The 14,678-nt window shown below is 41.7% G+C and overlaps 1 protein-coding gene across 6 annotated transcripts in view; it reads left to right on the top strand.

Annotated features, from left to right (window-relative positions):
• The window catches only part of ALKBH8 (alkB homolog 8, tRNA methyltransferase), a 47,123-nt gene extending 37,100 nt beyond the window's left edge, over positions 1 to 10,023 (top strand). For all 6 annotated transcript variants that reach the window (XM_026855559.1, XM_026855544.1, XM_026855552.1 and 3 more), the window contains 2 exons: positions 7,978 to 8,127; positions 9,327 to 10,023. In XM_026855559.1, coding sequence (XP_026711360.1) covers positions 7,978 to 8,127; positions 9,327 to 9,896 — 720 coding nt within the window. In that variant the 3' untranslated portion in view covers positions 9,897 to 10,023. The remainder of the gene's footprint in view (positions 1 to 7,977; positions 8,128 to 9,326) is intronic.
• The last annotated feature ends 4,655 nt before the right edge of the window (positions 10,024 to 14,678 follow it).

Genomic DNA, 14,678 nt, shown 5'->3' with positions numbered 1-14,678 from the left:
GTGTTTTTTCATTGTGCAGTTGTAGCATGTTGGAGCTTCAGTTGTGGGAAGAGTGCCAAGAACAGAAAGCTGTTTGCTGATCCAAGATCAATTACCATTTGTGTTATGTTTCCCAATCCATTCACTATGTACATTACCCTTTTTTTTTTTTCCAAAGCTACTTTTGCTTTGCAAGTCAAAATATGTTGATTAAAAAAAACCCAACCGTAATGGGTGCAGTGGATTGAGAAATTGTAATGGATGCTTTATCCTTTTTTATTTTGTTGTTCAATAAACTTATTAAAAGGGAAAATGGTTGGGCAGTTTGAATGCTTCCAATGAGTTTTTCACTTGGCTGATGGGTGGGGAATACAGTGCACATGTCTCTGAAATCTCCGTGGGCAGCACTGCTTTTCATACATCCTCTGTAGTTCCCTTTGGCCTGGTGGCGTGACTCATTTGTGAATGATGTCATGTTTGGCTGTCCCACCTCTTGACTCCATGCATAGGCCCAGTAAATATGCCAACATAAAATTCATGGGGGAGTCTCGTCTTCAGCCCAGACTTCGTGCCTTTCTCTCACTCCCTTGTCTTCACCTTTAGACAGTTCTGACATCATTCTTGCTGATGTTTTCATCACCTGCTCTGTCTCACAGTCTGTACTTAGCCCAGTTTTATTTCTCTCCTTCCTGTCAGGGAGACATGAAGCTCATACAAATATGAACCAAGAAAGAGTTTCTATTGCAAATATTTCAAAGACTTTTTTGCAAGGGTCAAATTTCATGGGGTTTTTACCCAAAAGAAATCTTTGAGAGGTATGCATTATGATATCTGCTCTCCCCTGTTCCAGAATTGTCTGGTTCTTTCATGAGCTTGTACTGTGAAACACTTTGAAATCCATCAGACTTGAAAACTTTTATGTAAGGGAAAATATTAATTATTAATAATAAAAGTCAGACTTGTTTGTCTGTTTCAGGAGTTTCTGTCCTGCTGTTTATATTCAGCTATAAAACCTTATTTGTTATTTACAGCCCTGACTATATTAGTAATGGATTTATTTCCATTACTGTTCTTATAAGCTAGAACAAAATCAACTGATTTATAAGTAGGCATGTTTATGCCTGACTGTTGTAGCCTGAAAATAATTATTAAGAACGTTTCACTCTTGCACTCCGGACTCCTGTAAGAAAAGTCAGCTAACCTAACTAGAGAGAAGGAAAGTTCATTAGGGTACCATGAAGGTCACCTGGTCCTAAAATGAATTTGGTAAATTGCTGTTGTGCAGGGTTTTGGTAGACTTTTAAGGTGAAATCTCTGCAAGATGCTGTGTTCAAAAATTGCCAGCATCAGTCTATTCTCTGGAGCCCACAGTTAACCAGCTAAAGGAAAGAAAGCACATGTTATCTACTGGCAGTCAAATGAAAGCCAGCCCCTCTTCTCTGTCACTTTAGGAGTTACCTCATTTCGTATGTGCCTGCAGGAGAAATCTAAAATCTGAAAAATAGCAGTGAAAGGGAGGAAACCTTTTAAAGAGGCAGTTGAGACAGCTGAAAAACAGAATATGGGAATTGCTTCATTCAGTTGGCTTCCCTTGATGTTTTATTTTCCACTGGTGACAACTAGTTGTTCTTGGTTGGAGTTAGACTCTAGACTTTGCATTTGCTTATTTTCATCTGCAAGCCAGCATGGAGTCTTAGGAGGATAGATGTGGTCCCTTCTTTCTACTGTATTTATTTTTATGTGTCAGCCAACGTGTGATTAAAGAAAAACTGGTGTATATTTTGTGTACAGATTTATTTATTTTTTTTAAACTTTTGACAAGGTATCTCAAAGGACTAAGAGAACTAAATTATTATAGATGAAAGGAACAGCGTGGTGTTACACTGGTTTGGACACGAAGGTAAAGGCTGTTGTATGTCATTCAGTACGGATGAAGGTTTATCCCTGGGTGTCACTTCAGTCACCTAACATGGATAGGAGTACTTGCTGCTCGTGAGGACAGTGAGGTGATCCGAGGGGACCTGACAGGTTGGGAGCAGGTTAAACTGCAGCAAACTGTTTTCTGATGAGAAAACAAAATACTTTGGGCGCATTTGGTGCCATTTATTGGATGGAATTTACGGTCACAAAATGCCAGAAAGCCAAGCACTGAGCAGCAGTCATAAGGATTGGGTCAGATTCTTCTGTGAGACGGTGAATAAGTAACAGTGACTGTTCATAAGTAATACAAACCCTTTTTCTTTGACCTGAAGGAAAGTGCTGGTAGGCAAGACATTTTTCTTATGGTCAGCTTTTTAGATGGTGAACAGTCTTGATTTTTTTTGTGCAGCTTCCTCTAAAGCAACTGGTAATGGCTATTTTTTGGATGCAAGGTACTACTTTAAATACTTTGTTTCCTGTGATTGTGGAAGGGACCAACATTAGTGGCTTTTTATTTTGTGAATCCTGATTTTGTGGTAAATCAATACTCATTTATTCATAAATGGAGGATCAGTACTCGTATATTCCTTAATGGGATTTTTACCTATATTCCCTTGCCGTACTGCTCTATAGGAGTTAAGTGTCAGCAATGTATCAGTATTATCACTGGTAGCCAGTCTCCTTGGTGTGGTGACTGTTGGATGAGTCAGCCTGTTGCTTTTATCTAAGGGAGAAAGGAGAAGTCTTTTTCACTTTGTGTTGTCCTCCTGGTTTCTTACTTGGGCTCAACAGAAAGGTCTGATTATACAGAGCTGTTTCTCATACTGTGTTATTTACCATGAGGTGAGCATGGAGACGAATATGCTTTGTATATGAGGTGCATTGTTGGGATAAGGGGAGTTCTCTCTACATGTAGGGCATCAGTTTCTGCCCTCATTTGCTCCTTTTGACTTGGGAGCATAAAATCCAGGCAGAAACTTAATAAATTGCTGCAGCCTTTCCTTCACAGCAATTGCTGGGGCTCTTGATAAGTTTTTATGCACAGTGAACTACAGCTCTTAGCCTAAGCCCCATTGGGAAGGAAGCAATAAAGCAGTGCTGTGAAATTAGGAGTTATTTAGGGGTTGGGTAGAACACTCATAATAGAACTATGTAGCTTGGAGTGTTTTGACTCAAACACTGAAAACCTGAGGCAAGCACTTTCTAAAGGCCAGTGATGTGCTCTAAAGATTACTGTACGTTTTTAGATAGGTTACTTTAAGTAGCAGTGGTAATGGTAGATCAAAGCTAAGGTGGCTCTCCTAGAGGTTTTAGTCTTCAGGCACTGTCTGAAAATGTCTCCACTGTGGCCTGTGCTATTGTATTTGCTTCAGTTTCTTTGGATGATTACATACAGCCTTATCTACTTGAGTATCCTTGTGTAACAATGAAATGCACATGAGTCCAGCTATGCTCAACGAAAATGACAATTCTGTAATGGCTGCATTATTCTGACACAATGAAAAAGCAGCAATTTCATGACAAATTCAGATTAAGAATGATGGAGCAAGAGATGGAATTCAAATCTGATGTAGTTAGGACAAAGACTGGAGAAAGATTGAATTTAATAAAGTTTCAGATTACTTTTTCTGTCTCGCCCAGCTTTCTTATTGTTTGAATGAATGTAAAAGAAAAAAATGCTTTTAGGGTAGTTTTTACACAATCCCCTCCCCACCCAACCTCATTTGGGGGAAATATTTTAACAGTTTATATTTAAATGCTTTCAAACATAATCATATCTGTAAGCAGAGCTTCTATTTTCACAGAATGCTACGTTTCAGCCTTAAACCCCCCCCCATCATCATCACAAGGGTTTCATTCCAGAGACAGCTGACATCATTGCAATGTATCCCATCAGTGTTTGTAAGTTTAGCTCTGTCTCCCAGTTTCCACTGTTCAGGTATGTGGGAATGTGTAAATTCCCCCAGGAATGTTCAGCATCCTCACAGGGCTAGGGTGTGAGTCAAAGACAGTGAAGCCTTTCAATTTTGTGGTTTGCATTCTTAATTGAACTGATAAACTGGTGGGAAATCCAGTTACAGACAACTAATTCCTTGCCAGAATATTGATGCTAGGAAGAAAAGGCAACACAGGAGCCCAAATGGTTTGCTTTAATACAGACATTCCTATTTCTGTAGTGTGTGTCATTCAAAGGTAATCAGTAACATAGCCTGTATTTCACATGACCTTGTAAGACACCCTTTTGCTGTGTGAGATATGCATTTGTTTTCTGCATTATTGTACCAAACTGGCTTCCATGGGAACTATATAGAAGTTTGATTTTTGCCACGGTGTGGGGAAGAGGGAGAGTGAATATTTGCTGCCATACAGTTGCATAATGGTGGGTGGCTTTTAGTTGTGCTGGGTCCATGTTCATTGAGAACAAGTTCTGATCCAAAAGACTTAGTAGTAGTAGGTAAAAGCAGGAAGGATAAAACTAATTGTAAAGGTATACCCGGAGGAAGATCACTGTACCTTAGTGATTGGAGGGTGAGGCAGAGAAATGTCTCCTGCCATCTTCTCTCTCTGAATAGGAGTCATTAAAATGATGGGAGGGAGGCCTGGGAAGAGAGCTCAGAAGGAACTGGGGTAACAGCAGCACAAAACCAGAATGAATGCTGAATTGCTCAACTTGGTTCTGACACATTGTCATTGAGAAATGAACTTCACATTTCAGACATAGCACTCTTTTCCACAGACACTCTGACTGTATGCAATGGAAAACCAAAACACTACGTGAAAGGAATGTTAAAGTCTGACTCAGACCAACTGGAGCAAGGAGATTTGTCTGTCTTGCTATGGCTGTGCTGGTGTCTCTTTTTCTATGTGTGTGTGTGTTTACTGGAATGTAATTTCGTTCCTTGATGCTCTCATGCTATTAGTTATAGCTGAGGTGTTTCTCCAGGGAGCCACATAATTCCATTTGGCAGCTGGATTTCAGAATTAGATGTAGTTTTCTTAATCAGTTTCTAATGTGCTGAATCAGTCAGGTTTCCGGATACTTAAATTAACTAAAAAAAAAAAAAAAAAAAAAAAAAAAAAAAAAAAAAAAAGGAAAGAAAATATATAATGGTGGGCAACATCAACCTGTCTTTACCTGTCTTTATTTAAGCTTAAAAGAAGATTTATCTCTTGCAGATTTGCAGAACTATTACAAAGCAAGCTATTTATTTAGTGTCTTTTGTCCCCTAATTATCTATTCCAAAACACTGCATTAAGGAGATTTTGTAAAATTTAGTTGAGCTCTTCCTGGCTGAAACAATGGAGGTGAAGGTGCCTAAGAACACAAAGGAGTGGAATAGGATATCTGCCTGTGTTATCCTGTTCCTGGGAAGCCAGTACAGAGCTGCTGCAAACTCGGACAAAACAGGTGTTGCATTTGTTTCTCTCTTACTTTATCCTCTTTTATCTTAATCTTTTTTGATACTTCTGTTAGTCTAAAAGTTTGTATCACCCAGTGTGCCCTAAAGAGAGGGTGTTCTATGCCAGAATGACAACATGCTTTTGTGTCTTTTATAAGTTTTTTGTTTGGGGTTCTAGTTGCAGAGTTACAGGCCTCCATAGTAATACAGATTTCCTGGCTTAAAACAAAAGTTGGGTGCAGTATTTATCCAGATAAAATGAAAATCAGTGCCTGAAATCCCTCTTAAAAATGTAAGTGGATTCTTGTTTTTTAATGAATGCATGTTTCTTGTAAGATAGAAAATGCAGGAGTGTGGTGATTTATAATTATTTTAAAATACCCTGCAGAGAGATTTCTAGTAAGGATGCTAAATTTTCTTATCTTCAGCATCAGGCATATCTGTGGTGACTCCCTGTGTTCAGCATTTCTGCATATATGCATAGAACCTATTATAATGTTTACATTTAAAACCACATAAAGTTTTAGCCTGATATACCTATTTTAGAGCAGCTATGCCTTCAAAGTGATCCATTGCAAGGTCTCCATTTTCATTGTGAAACAGAATTTTTCTGCTTTGGATGTACATTCACTTTAATAAGTATGGCAATACAAGTAAGCCTGACTTCATAATTATTTTATATAATTTAGATGCAAATGAGGACTTCACATTCTGGCAGTCATGCCTTTGTTCTCATTCTCAGTTCATTGGATTTCATCAACATACAGTGTAGTCCTTTCAAGGTCACTTTGGGAGGGGAGGATTGAGTTCCATTTATCCAGCCTGGTTTTACTATAGACGTGCAGGGCCAAAGCAATTTAATATAGACGTGCAGGGCCAAAGTAATTCTTACTGGGAAAGCTTGTTGTCAGTGGAATTTGCAAGTATTCTCCTTCCTTCTGCCAGCAGTGAATTTGGTCCTTTGAGTTTTACTAGATACTGCATGCTAATGTCTTAATTGTAAAAGTAGTTGAAGGCACTGGTAATGAGGTGTGGAATCTAACATGCAGGTTGTCAGCTAAATCCATTCCATGATGAGAGTAATTTAAAGGGATTTCAGTTGGCTTCCAGTGTGAAATGATGAGCATTTATGTTTACTTCCAAGTAAACAAGTTCTTCCTTTTTTTATTTGTAAATACACTATTCACTCTGTGCTTTAATAAACACAGAGATGAGTCCAAGGAATAAATAGGAAGAAAGCAAGGACTGATCTTTTCAGGTCCATGTAGAGATAATTGGCAGGACAGTATGTACATACTCATAGTACTGTTTTTGTGGAAGATTATCTTGGGTTGTCAGGTTGGCATTTTCACAACTGTGTCATTTACTTTGGACCAAAAGTCAGGGACCTGACTAGAAATCAGCTCACCTGGAAGCTTTCAGGACATATGACTGGAACAAAATCCTGGTTTGGAACTGTGATGGCATACTGAAAGCTAAAATGATTTGAACTGATAAAATGAAGTTATGACCAAAGAAAAATATATTTTGATTAATCATTGCAAAAGAGATTTTTAATTTTAGCAGTACTGTTGTCTTTGCTGAGTTGATTAACCAGAGCAAGCTGTTTGCTATTCTTGTTGCATCAAGGATAGTTTAATACTCTTTCTGTATCAAATGCAATAAACACTGTCAGCAGTAATTATTTAGGATTCTGAATCTGTTCTCTGCTACCTACTTGTTGCTGATCATTGAAAACAAATAAATCTAATATTCTCATACAAGCTGAGTTTGATATATAACTTGGTAGCAGGGCTTTGGTTTGAGTATTCAGTGTGCATGGCAGACATGAAAGAGAGTGATGCATACCTCTGTTCTTGCAGAAGGGTCTTGATCAGTTTGAATTTATTGTTTTTATGCAAGCATGTAAAAAAACCTCTTCTAGATGCTTTTTCTTACTATCTTTGACCTAGAAACTTGGCAAGTCTCAAAGCGGGGAAAAACGAAAGATCTTATGAAGTGTCCTGAAATGGTTCCTAGAGGTTACTCCACTTGGACTGTACAGAACCTGGGAAAATTGTGTTAAATTTTTGTGGATTGTGATCCTGAGAGCAAAGGAGTACTGTACTGAGAACTTTCTTTCTTACACTGAAGTGATGAAACCTGGGTGATTAGTGAAGCTGTGCGACATACTTTGGCGCTGCCACCCAAGTCACCAAATTGTCATTTACACTTGTAGATTCAGTTTTTGTGAGTTCTGTATTTGTCTGCTTCAAATATTGTCAGGTTACGAATGGCTATTGGAAGGAAAATAACTGAGGTTAGGTCATCTCTCATTTTGCTGATTTCAAGATAACCTAAAGAGCCAGTTTTGAGGAAGATTTAGGTTGAAACCTGTTCTGTCTTAAACTGTTTCAAAATGAGGGTGCTATAATGAGCTAATATCCAATCTGCCATCTTTACTTTTAAGTAAGCATTGGGATTTTTTTCGTTTTTCTTTTTGTACATGGGAACCATATATTCCCCTTACTTTAAGGCTATTTTCTCACACTTGCTCTTGTTTTTATTTTGAATTAAAATGTGTCACCTCAGTAGGAGACTGTGATGACTCTATTAGTGTAAGCATCAAGTGAAAATCATTTTCCAGTCTTGTAATTATCCTGTTATGAAAGGCTTAATGAAACACTTTCTGTTATAGGTTGGCTGTGATCGCAGCAAAAACCTGGTGGATATTTGTGGAGAAAAAAATTTCCAGGCTTTTGTCTGTGATGCCCTGTCCGTACCAATCCGCAGCGGTTCTTGTGACGCCTGCATCTCTATTGCTGTAATCCACCATTTCTCAACAGCAGTAAGTCACCCCTCTCTGTAATCCGCTGTACGGTTGTATTGCTGTGCAGAGCTACTAATACTACAAAAAAACTGCTAGTTTGGGCTCATGAAAGCAAAAGAGAAGAATAAAAATGGGGAGAAATTGAAGGTTTGCATTTGGTGTAAGCAGTTGGCAGAGTTAAGCTGTTGTGCTGCAGCTTCTTTCTTTTCACATTTTCTCTCTGCTTGTCAGATTCCCCTGCTCCTCTGGGCACTTTGATCTTGATGTTTGTGTTTTGTTTTCATCTGCTTGCAATTAATGACACTGGAGAAGGGGTCTCTGTTTTGGGAGTCGAGAGATATTACTTCCTGGCTCAGATCTTGAGCAGATCTCATGGGTTGAGATGGGTTGAGCAAATCTATGCCTTCATTGTCCATTGCAAACAACAGGGACACTGCTCACTAGTCTGCTGAATCTCTGGGCTCTGTGAGAGTGTAACAAGCTTCTAGATCACAGAGCTGTAATCGTAGGAGGGGCCCACTGGTGTCTCCATATCAGAAATACAGCGAATGTTTCCAAACCCAATATAAAAAAGTAGGAAGAAGTCTGTTTTGGAGAAGGCTTGATGTATCTTTGTTTGTGTGCTCAGAGGACCTGCATTTAAGCTGTAAATCTGACTCCTTCAGCTGCAAATTTAGGATGTGTATTAACAGGTGTGGTAGATTTGAATCTGGAATTTTAGATACTGAGCAACCTTCTTGAAGATGTGTGTGTCATTTCCAGCTGGGCTGATATGTCCAAGAAATCCTGCTCAGCACAGTACTGTTTTCAAATGGAAAGAGAATCATAGAGTCATTTAGGCTGAAAAAGACCTTTAAGGTCATGGAGTCCAACCATTAACCTAAAACTTCCAAGTCCACCACTAAACCATGTCCCTAAGCACCACATCTACACATCTTTTAAATACCTCTGGGGGTGGTGACTCAACCACTTCCCTGGGCAGCCCGTTCCAATGCTTGACAACCCTTTTGGTGAAGACATTGTGTTTCAGCAAGAGTTGTGATTGGGAAAATGGCTTGTGCATAATGATGGACTATATTATGAATGAAAATGAATAGTGGAAAAAAATTCCTCTGATTTTTATTGTATCTTGGGATACTAAGGAGGAATTACTGCCATTCCACTCTCCTGTCTTTTTGTTTATGTACTAGTTTCACACTTCTGCTTTTCCTGTATAGGAGAGGAGACTTGCTACTATCCGTGAACTAGCCCGACTTCTAAGACCCGGTGGAATGGCACTCATTTATGTCTGGGCAATGGAACAAGAATATAAAAATCAGAAGTCTAAATATCTTAAGGAAAAGAATGGTAGTAAAGACAAAGAGGAGAAAATCAGTACTGGCGTGGCCAGGACACCACTTAGTGATCAAATGCCTGATAGCAGCAGCCAAGACTCAGCACGTTCTGACCAACTCCTTAATGACTCAAAGGACAAAGGCTGTGATGCAGAGCCAGTGACAGACTCCAGACTGCCTGTTCACACTAACCGAACCTCCTTTCACTCTCAAGATTTGCTGGTTCCCTGGAATCTGAAAGGTGGCCCTAAAAAGAAAGGGGAAAGCACTGATGCTGTGTTGTTTGCAGCTGGCTCCAAGGAATCACAAGAACTCAGCCCTGTTTTCCACCGCTATTACCATGTGTTCTGTGAAGGGGAACTGGAAGCAGCATGCAGATCCCTGGATTGTGTGAGGGTTCAAAAGAGTTACTATGATCAGGGAAATTGGTGTGTGGTTCTAGAAAAGTTGTAACCTGTGGTGTTTCCTCCACTATTGGTGGTGTTTTGTTTGTTTTATACAGCGTGAAAAGTATTTTTAATGCAGGCTGCAGCTATTACCTCTTTTAAAACATCAGAATAAAGATTGTTTATTGAGTTAACAGTAATTAACAATGTGTGCGTATGTTAACAAAATAATGGCCATACTCAGATACTACCTCTGCAGAGTGTTTATTTTACTTTTGTGAATTAAGTGGGGAAATACTGACCACAGAAATAAGTAAGGCTAGTGTTGAGCTTTTAAAGACAAAGGGACTGTTTCTTCCTTCTCTTACCTCAGTTTATGCTGGTGAAGCTGTAGTGACCACTCCGCAGCCCGCAGCTAATTGGAATGGAGGTCTGGGCTGGAAAGGTATAGCTGTTTGCTGTATAAAACTGTGGGTCAGAGAATGAATGAAAAACGTTGCCTCAAGTTTGCCTGTTTTGGTGTCTGTCAGGGGTCACAGATCTCTTACAGTGTGGAATTTATTCTTTTTGTTGTGGTAATAATGATTTCCTCAAGGGCAGCTGGGAAACTAAATGCCACAACCCTTTTTCTTTTCCTTGACCCTCAAGCACCCACAATTCATGCTGTCACTCCCCAGATTTCTCTGGCTTTTCATTGTAGTGTTGCTTGAAAGCTCCTCTGAGGCCCAGCTGGAACACCCTGACCAGCTCTGCTAAACACCTGCCTTCCTGTGAGTGCAGGGCTCTATGCCTGTAGCACCAGGGCTCATGGTGTGGGGTGACAGCTCAGATACCCCTGGAAAAAAAAAAAAACAGGAAAAATGTTAAAGTGAAGGCAATATTGGTGCAAATTTTCTGCAGGATAGTTTCAACCCCTAAAAGTTGGCAGTGGAAAAAATTTTTTGTGTTGTGCTTCAGAAGAACAAGGAACTGGGGTAGAGAGGAACTGATGCAGGGCTGGCTGACTCACAGCAGCTGTTGCTGGCATTGCCTGCAATGACTAGCACAATTTATTTAACACAGCTCTTATGCTGTCAAAGGAGTGTGCCACCTGCAGTGCATTTCCAGCATTAAAATATAAGGGACTGGCTTTTGCAGGTGAGTGGCTGTTGGTGCCTCTGGAAACCCATACTGCTAGGCTATGCCCTCACTGGCCTTTTCATGGATTCATCACCTGTAGTTGTAGCAAGATCTATGGTGTAGGCAGGTCATTGCTGCTGTAACTAATGGCATCTAAACTGAGGTGCCCATCCTGAGTTGTGTGGGGGGACTTGGAGAATAGCTGTGTGCCCTGGGCCTACTCCTGCCAGCCTCAGACTTGCAGGTTAAAGGCTGCTGTGCTGGCAGCCTGCTCCCAGTCACCATTTCTTCTAGGCTCTGCCATTTTCTCCATGTAATGGAGAAAATCTGAGGGAAATGAGAGGAGCTTGCTGCTACCACAATTCATCTGGTGTGTGCCTTGCCTTGCGATCTGCTTCCAGAGAGCCCTTGGTGAAGAAGATCTCATTCTTCAGCTGCACATGTTGTCCACATAGCAGCAGCCCTGCCCTAGCTGATTTCTCTGGGCCATGGGGAGGTATATTCATGGCAGATGAGCCTTCCTTTCTTTTGTTGTTCAGGAGTTGATTTGCACATGTTCAGTAAATACTATGTAGCTGAGAAGCGTTGGACTTCCCATATGCGTGCAGTTTGGCTCTTCTGGTACTATGGTGGCTGGAGAGTTTATGCAGGAGAGGAGCCTTCCTTTCTTCGTGATAGCATCTGTGGTCAGGCTGTTGGCCGTTGCTGATGTGAGCAGTCCCTGGTGTCAGGGGAGATGCAGTGCTGGAAATTGAAGAACACTGGCTGCCCAATTGTGCAACTCCTATCACAGCAGTAACTCACTGAACAGTGCTTTGGGTGTGCGGGCACACAGGGGAAGGCAGTTGACACTCCTAAGCCTTGGTTTAAGTAAGAAGGTCCAAGATGGAAAGCAGAAACTCAGTCCAAAGAGTGAAGTAAACTGGTTGATGCCATAGGCAGAGGTGGAAATGTGGTCCATTCCCTGACTGCATTTCAGGACCAGGCTACCCCTCTAATCTTAAAGCATTTATGGTGTAGAAACTGTTAATTTCCCATTTCCAGACAATTGCCTCCTCCTGCCCCTACCCAGAGTGGGGCTCCTGCACACTCTTGGAGTGAGAGGGGCTGATCATGGCTCTTGCAGTCAGTATGGAGTTCCATACACTAAAGCGTAGCCTGTGGGCAATAATCACGTGTGATATTCAGTAGGGATGGTACCTGTTCTCTTACTCTGCTTTTCGCTCCTCTTTTGACCCTTGTTTGTCTCTTATCAATCATTGGTTTTGCTGTTTCCTATTTTCCTCTTCTTCCTTTGGCCTAGAGGGGAAGTTGCTTGTCCTGGCTTCTGCTCACCGCTGACATGCCACGGGCAGAGGGTGGCTCTGGGAAGACATACAGGAAGGTGCTATGCTGAGAGTTACCATGAGTAAATGTCAACACTGAGTAATACGCTTTCAAGCTAAGAACACTTAGGGAAGCAAATCAGCTGGGAGACCTGGGTTGTTTTATTTTGCTTGGTATTACATAATGCTGAGAAACCTGTCTACCAGTTACTAGGACTGCACTGTGTTTTGCAGGAGTACCCCAAAGTGTTCTCTCCCCGCTGGGACACTTCCCAAAAAGTTGCATTTCACACTGAGGACCGGTTCTCAGAAGGGCCCTGCATGACAGTTATGTATCCAGGCCCCTGAGCTGAATTCAGCACTGAGATTGCCATGTTTGGGTACAGCAGCGCACCCAGTTCCCAGGTGGGCTGTGGGACCAGAGCTAGCCTGGATGGCTCCCCGGTGCAGTGCCACACAGCATCTGTGTGTCACTGGTGACAGCGGGCAGGGACAGCCTTTGATGGGTGTCTGTGCAGTAAATAATTCACTAAATTGGGCTGCTTATTATTTCTGATTACTGTGGATTCATTAATGTAGAAGAAAGTAGGAGGATTGCATCTCTTATGCTCTTTTGCTGCATGGCCATGTGTCTGGATCCCTGCTCAGCACACAGCAGCTGCTGTTATGTTTGCCTGTAGGTGCATTTTCCATAAGGATATGCAACATGCTGCCAAGAAACGCAAGTACTGCTTGGAACAGTCCAGAGTGTTTCCATGGCTTGACCTTGTGTGACAAATTAGGAATCGGGTCTGCAGTAGTTCTCAGTTACTCCGTTGTACTCTTGTTTTGACTGGGGAGAGCTCACAGGTGCTGCCCTGGAGTTTTACCACTGGCTCTGAGCTGGGCATGGGGTTAAGTGCTGTTCTGACATAGGGCTTGAATGCACCAAATAGGCATAAACCTTAACAGTTGAATGTGGACTTCATGTAACAAAGTGATCTCTTTCTGAGCCCCGTTGCTCACCCAGAGCTCTGCTGCTTCTCGCTCCTTCCCCGGCAGAGGCATCATTAGGCAGTGTCTGGTGTGGCATTAACCATTTCTTGACTGCCAAGGCTGATTAACATAATTTCTTGACTGCTGCATAAATGAAGATGTCAGATTTCCTTCTTTCACCAGTTCTACAGTGAAGCACCTGTGATGTCTGAGAGAAGAGTCAGACATTGCTATCAGCCTTTGAATACCATCAGTATTCCTGCTGCGAGGTATTCCTTTCAGCCAACTGCTTTTAGCTAAGTCACAGCAGCATTTTGCATCCGTTTCACCATGTTTGAGAGCAGAAAGTGTTGCTCTCCCTTTCTAAGGTGATGGGTCTCATCTGGTCCTGGTTCTGGAAGGAGGTTCTGGCATGGAGAACCCCAGCTTGGGCAACGCTGATGTGTGGGTTGAACATGCAGGACATAACTTGTTACCAAAGGGGCTTTTTCTGGCATTCCTGAGGGCTGTGAGCTGGAGGCTGGTCCCAGGAGCACATCAGCTCTTCAAAGGCATTGGAAGAGTTGAAAGAACTCTGACATCCTGTGAGACCTGATAATGTTATGAAATATGTCTTTGTTTGAAGTCAGGCAGTTTCTTCAGATGCTCAGAGAAGAATCAATTGGTGAAGGAGAAAATGACAAGGGAGGACAGCAGGTAGATGTTAACAAAATGTATTGCAGAGGTTTATCCAGGAGTTCATTATAGTGTAGAATTACGTGCCACCACAGCTGCCCTCTGCAGTACTTGCTCACCCCTTTTTACCTCCTGGAAATGTAATGAGCTGAAACTCTTTAAGGTCAACAGTTGGATTTAAATGTCACAGGTTTCATAGTGCAGTGGTTTTCATAATAATTATGTTCCTTTTTTGGCCTTATTTAAATAACAAATTTGGTTAAATGGCTATTCATTTGCAGCCTCGAAGATAAAGGGAAAGCAGAGCTCCATGTAGGCATGACCTGTACTGTGAATGCCAATGCCTCTCCTGCAGCAGTCCTCCCCCATCTCCCAGCTATCCTCAAAGTGCCTCAGAGCATGCAGGAGTAGGGAGGTGGCAATTTCTGCTCTGGCCCAAATATGATCCTTAGTTTACCTCTGGGCACATGTAGGCAAACATATGGTGCGACCAGAGGTGACTGTTTGTTTTGGGGGTCACTGTCCCCCTTGTTCCCAGCCTCCTAGTTCCAGGGACCACCAGGTCACCCCACCTGACTCTGACCTGTCTGCTGATGTGTTGCACTGTGGGCTTAAAGCTAAGTACACAATGATGTGATTCGTTGTCCTGGGGGCAGACAAAAAATGAAACCTGCAAAGCACTGAGGGCTTCTCTTGACTTTCTAGAGGTCCATCAAACTGACATCCTGGTGCAGCAGTGCCAGTGACAAAACTCC

Source organism: Athene cunicularia (assembly GCF_003259725.1).
Source record: "Athene cunicularia isolate RWA chromosome 1 unlocalized genomic scaffold, athCun1 chr1_part1, whole genome shotgun sequence".
Classification (NCBI taxonomy): domain Eukaryota; kingdom Metazoa; phylum Chordata; class Aves; order Strigiformes; family Strigidae; genus Athene; species Athene cunicularia.
The sequence above is the reverse complement of the archived record's forward strand: the minus strand, read 5'-3'. Positions and strand labels throughout refer to the sequence as shown.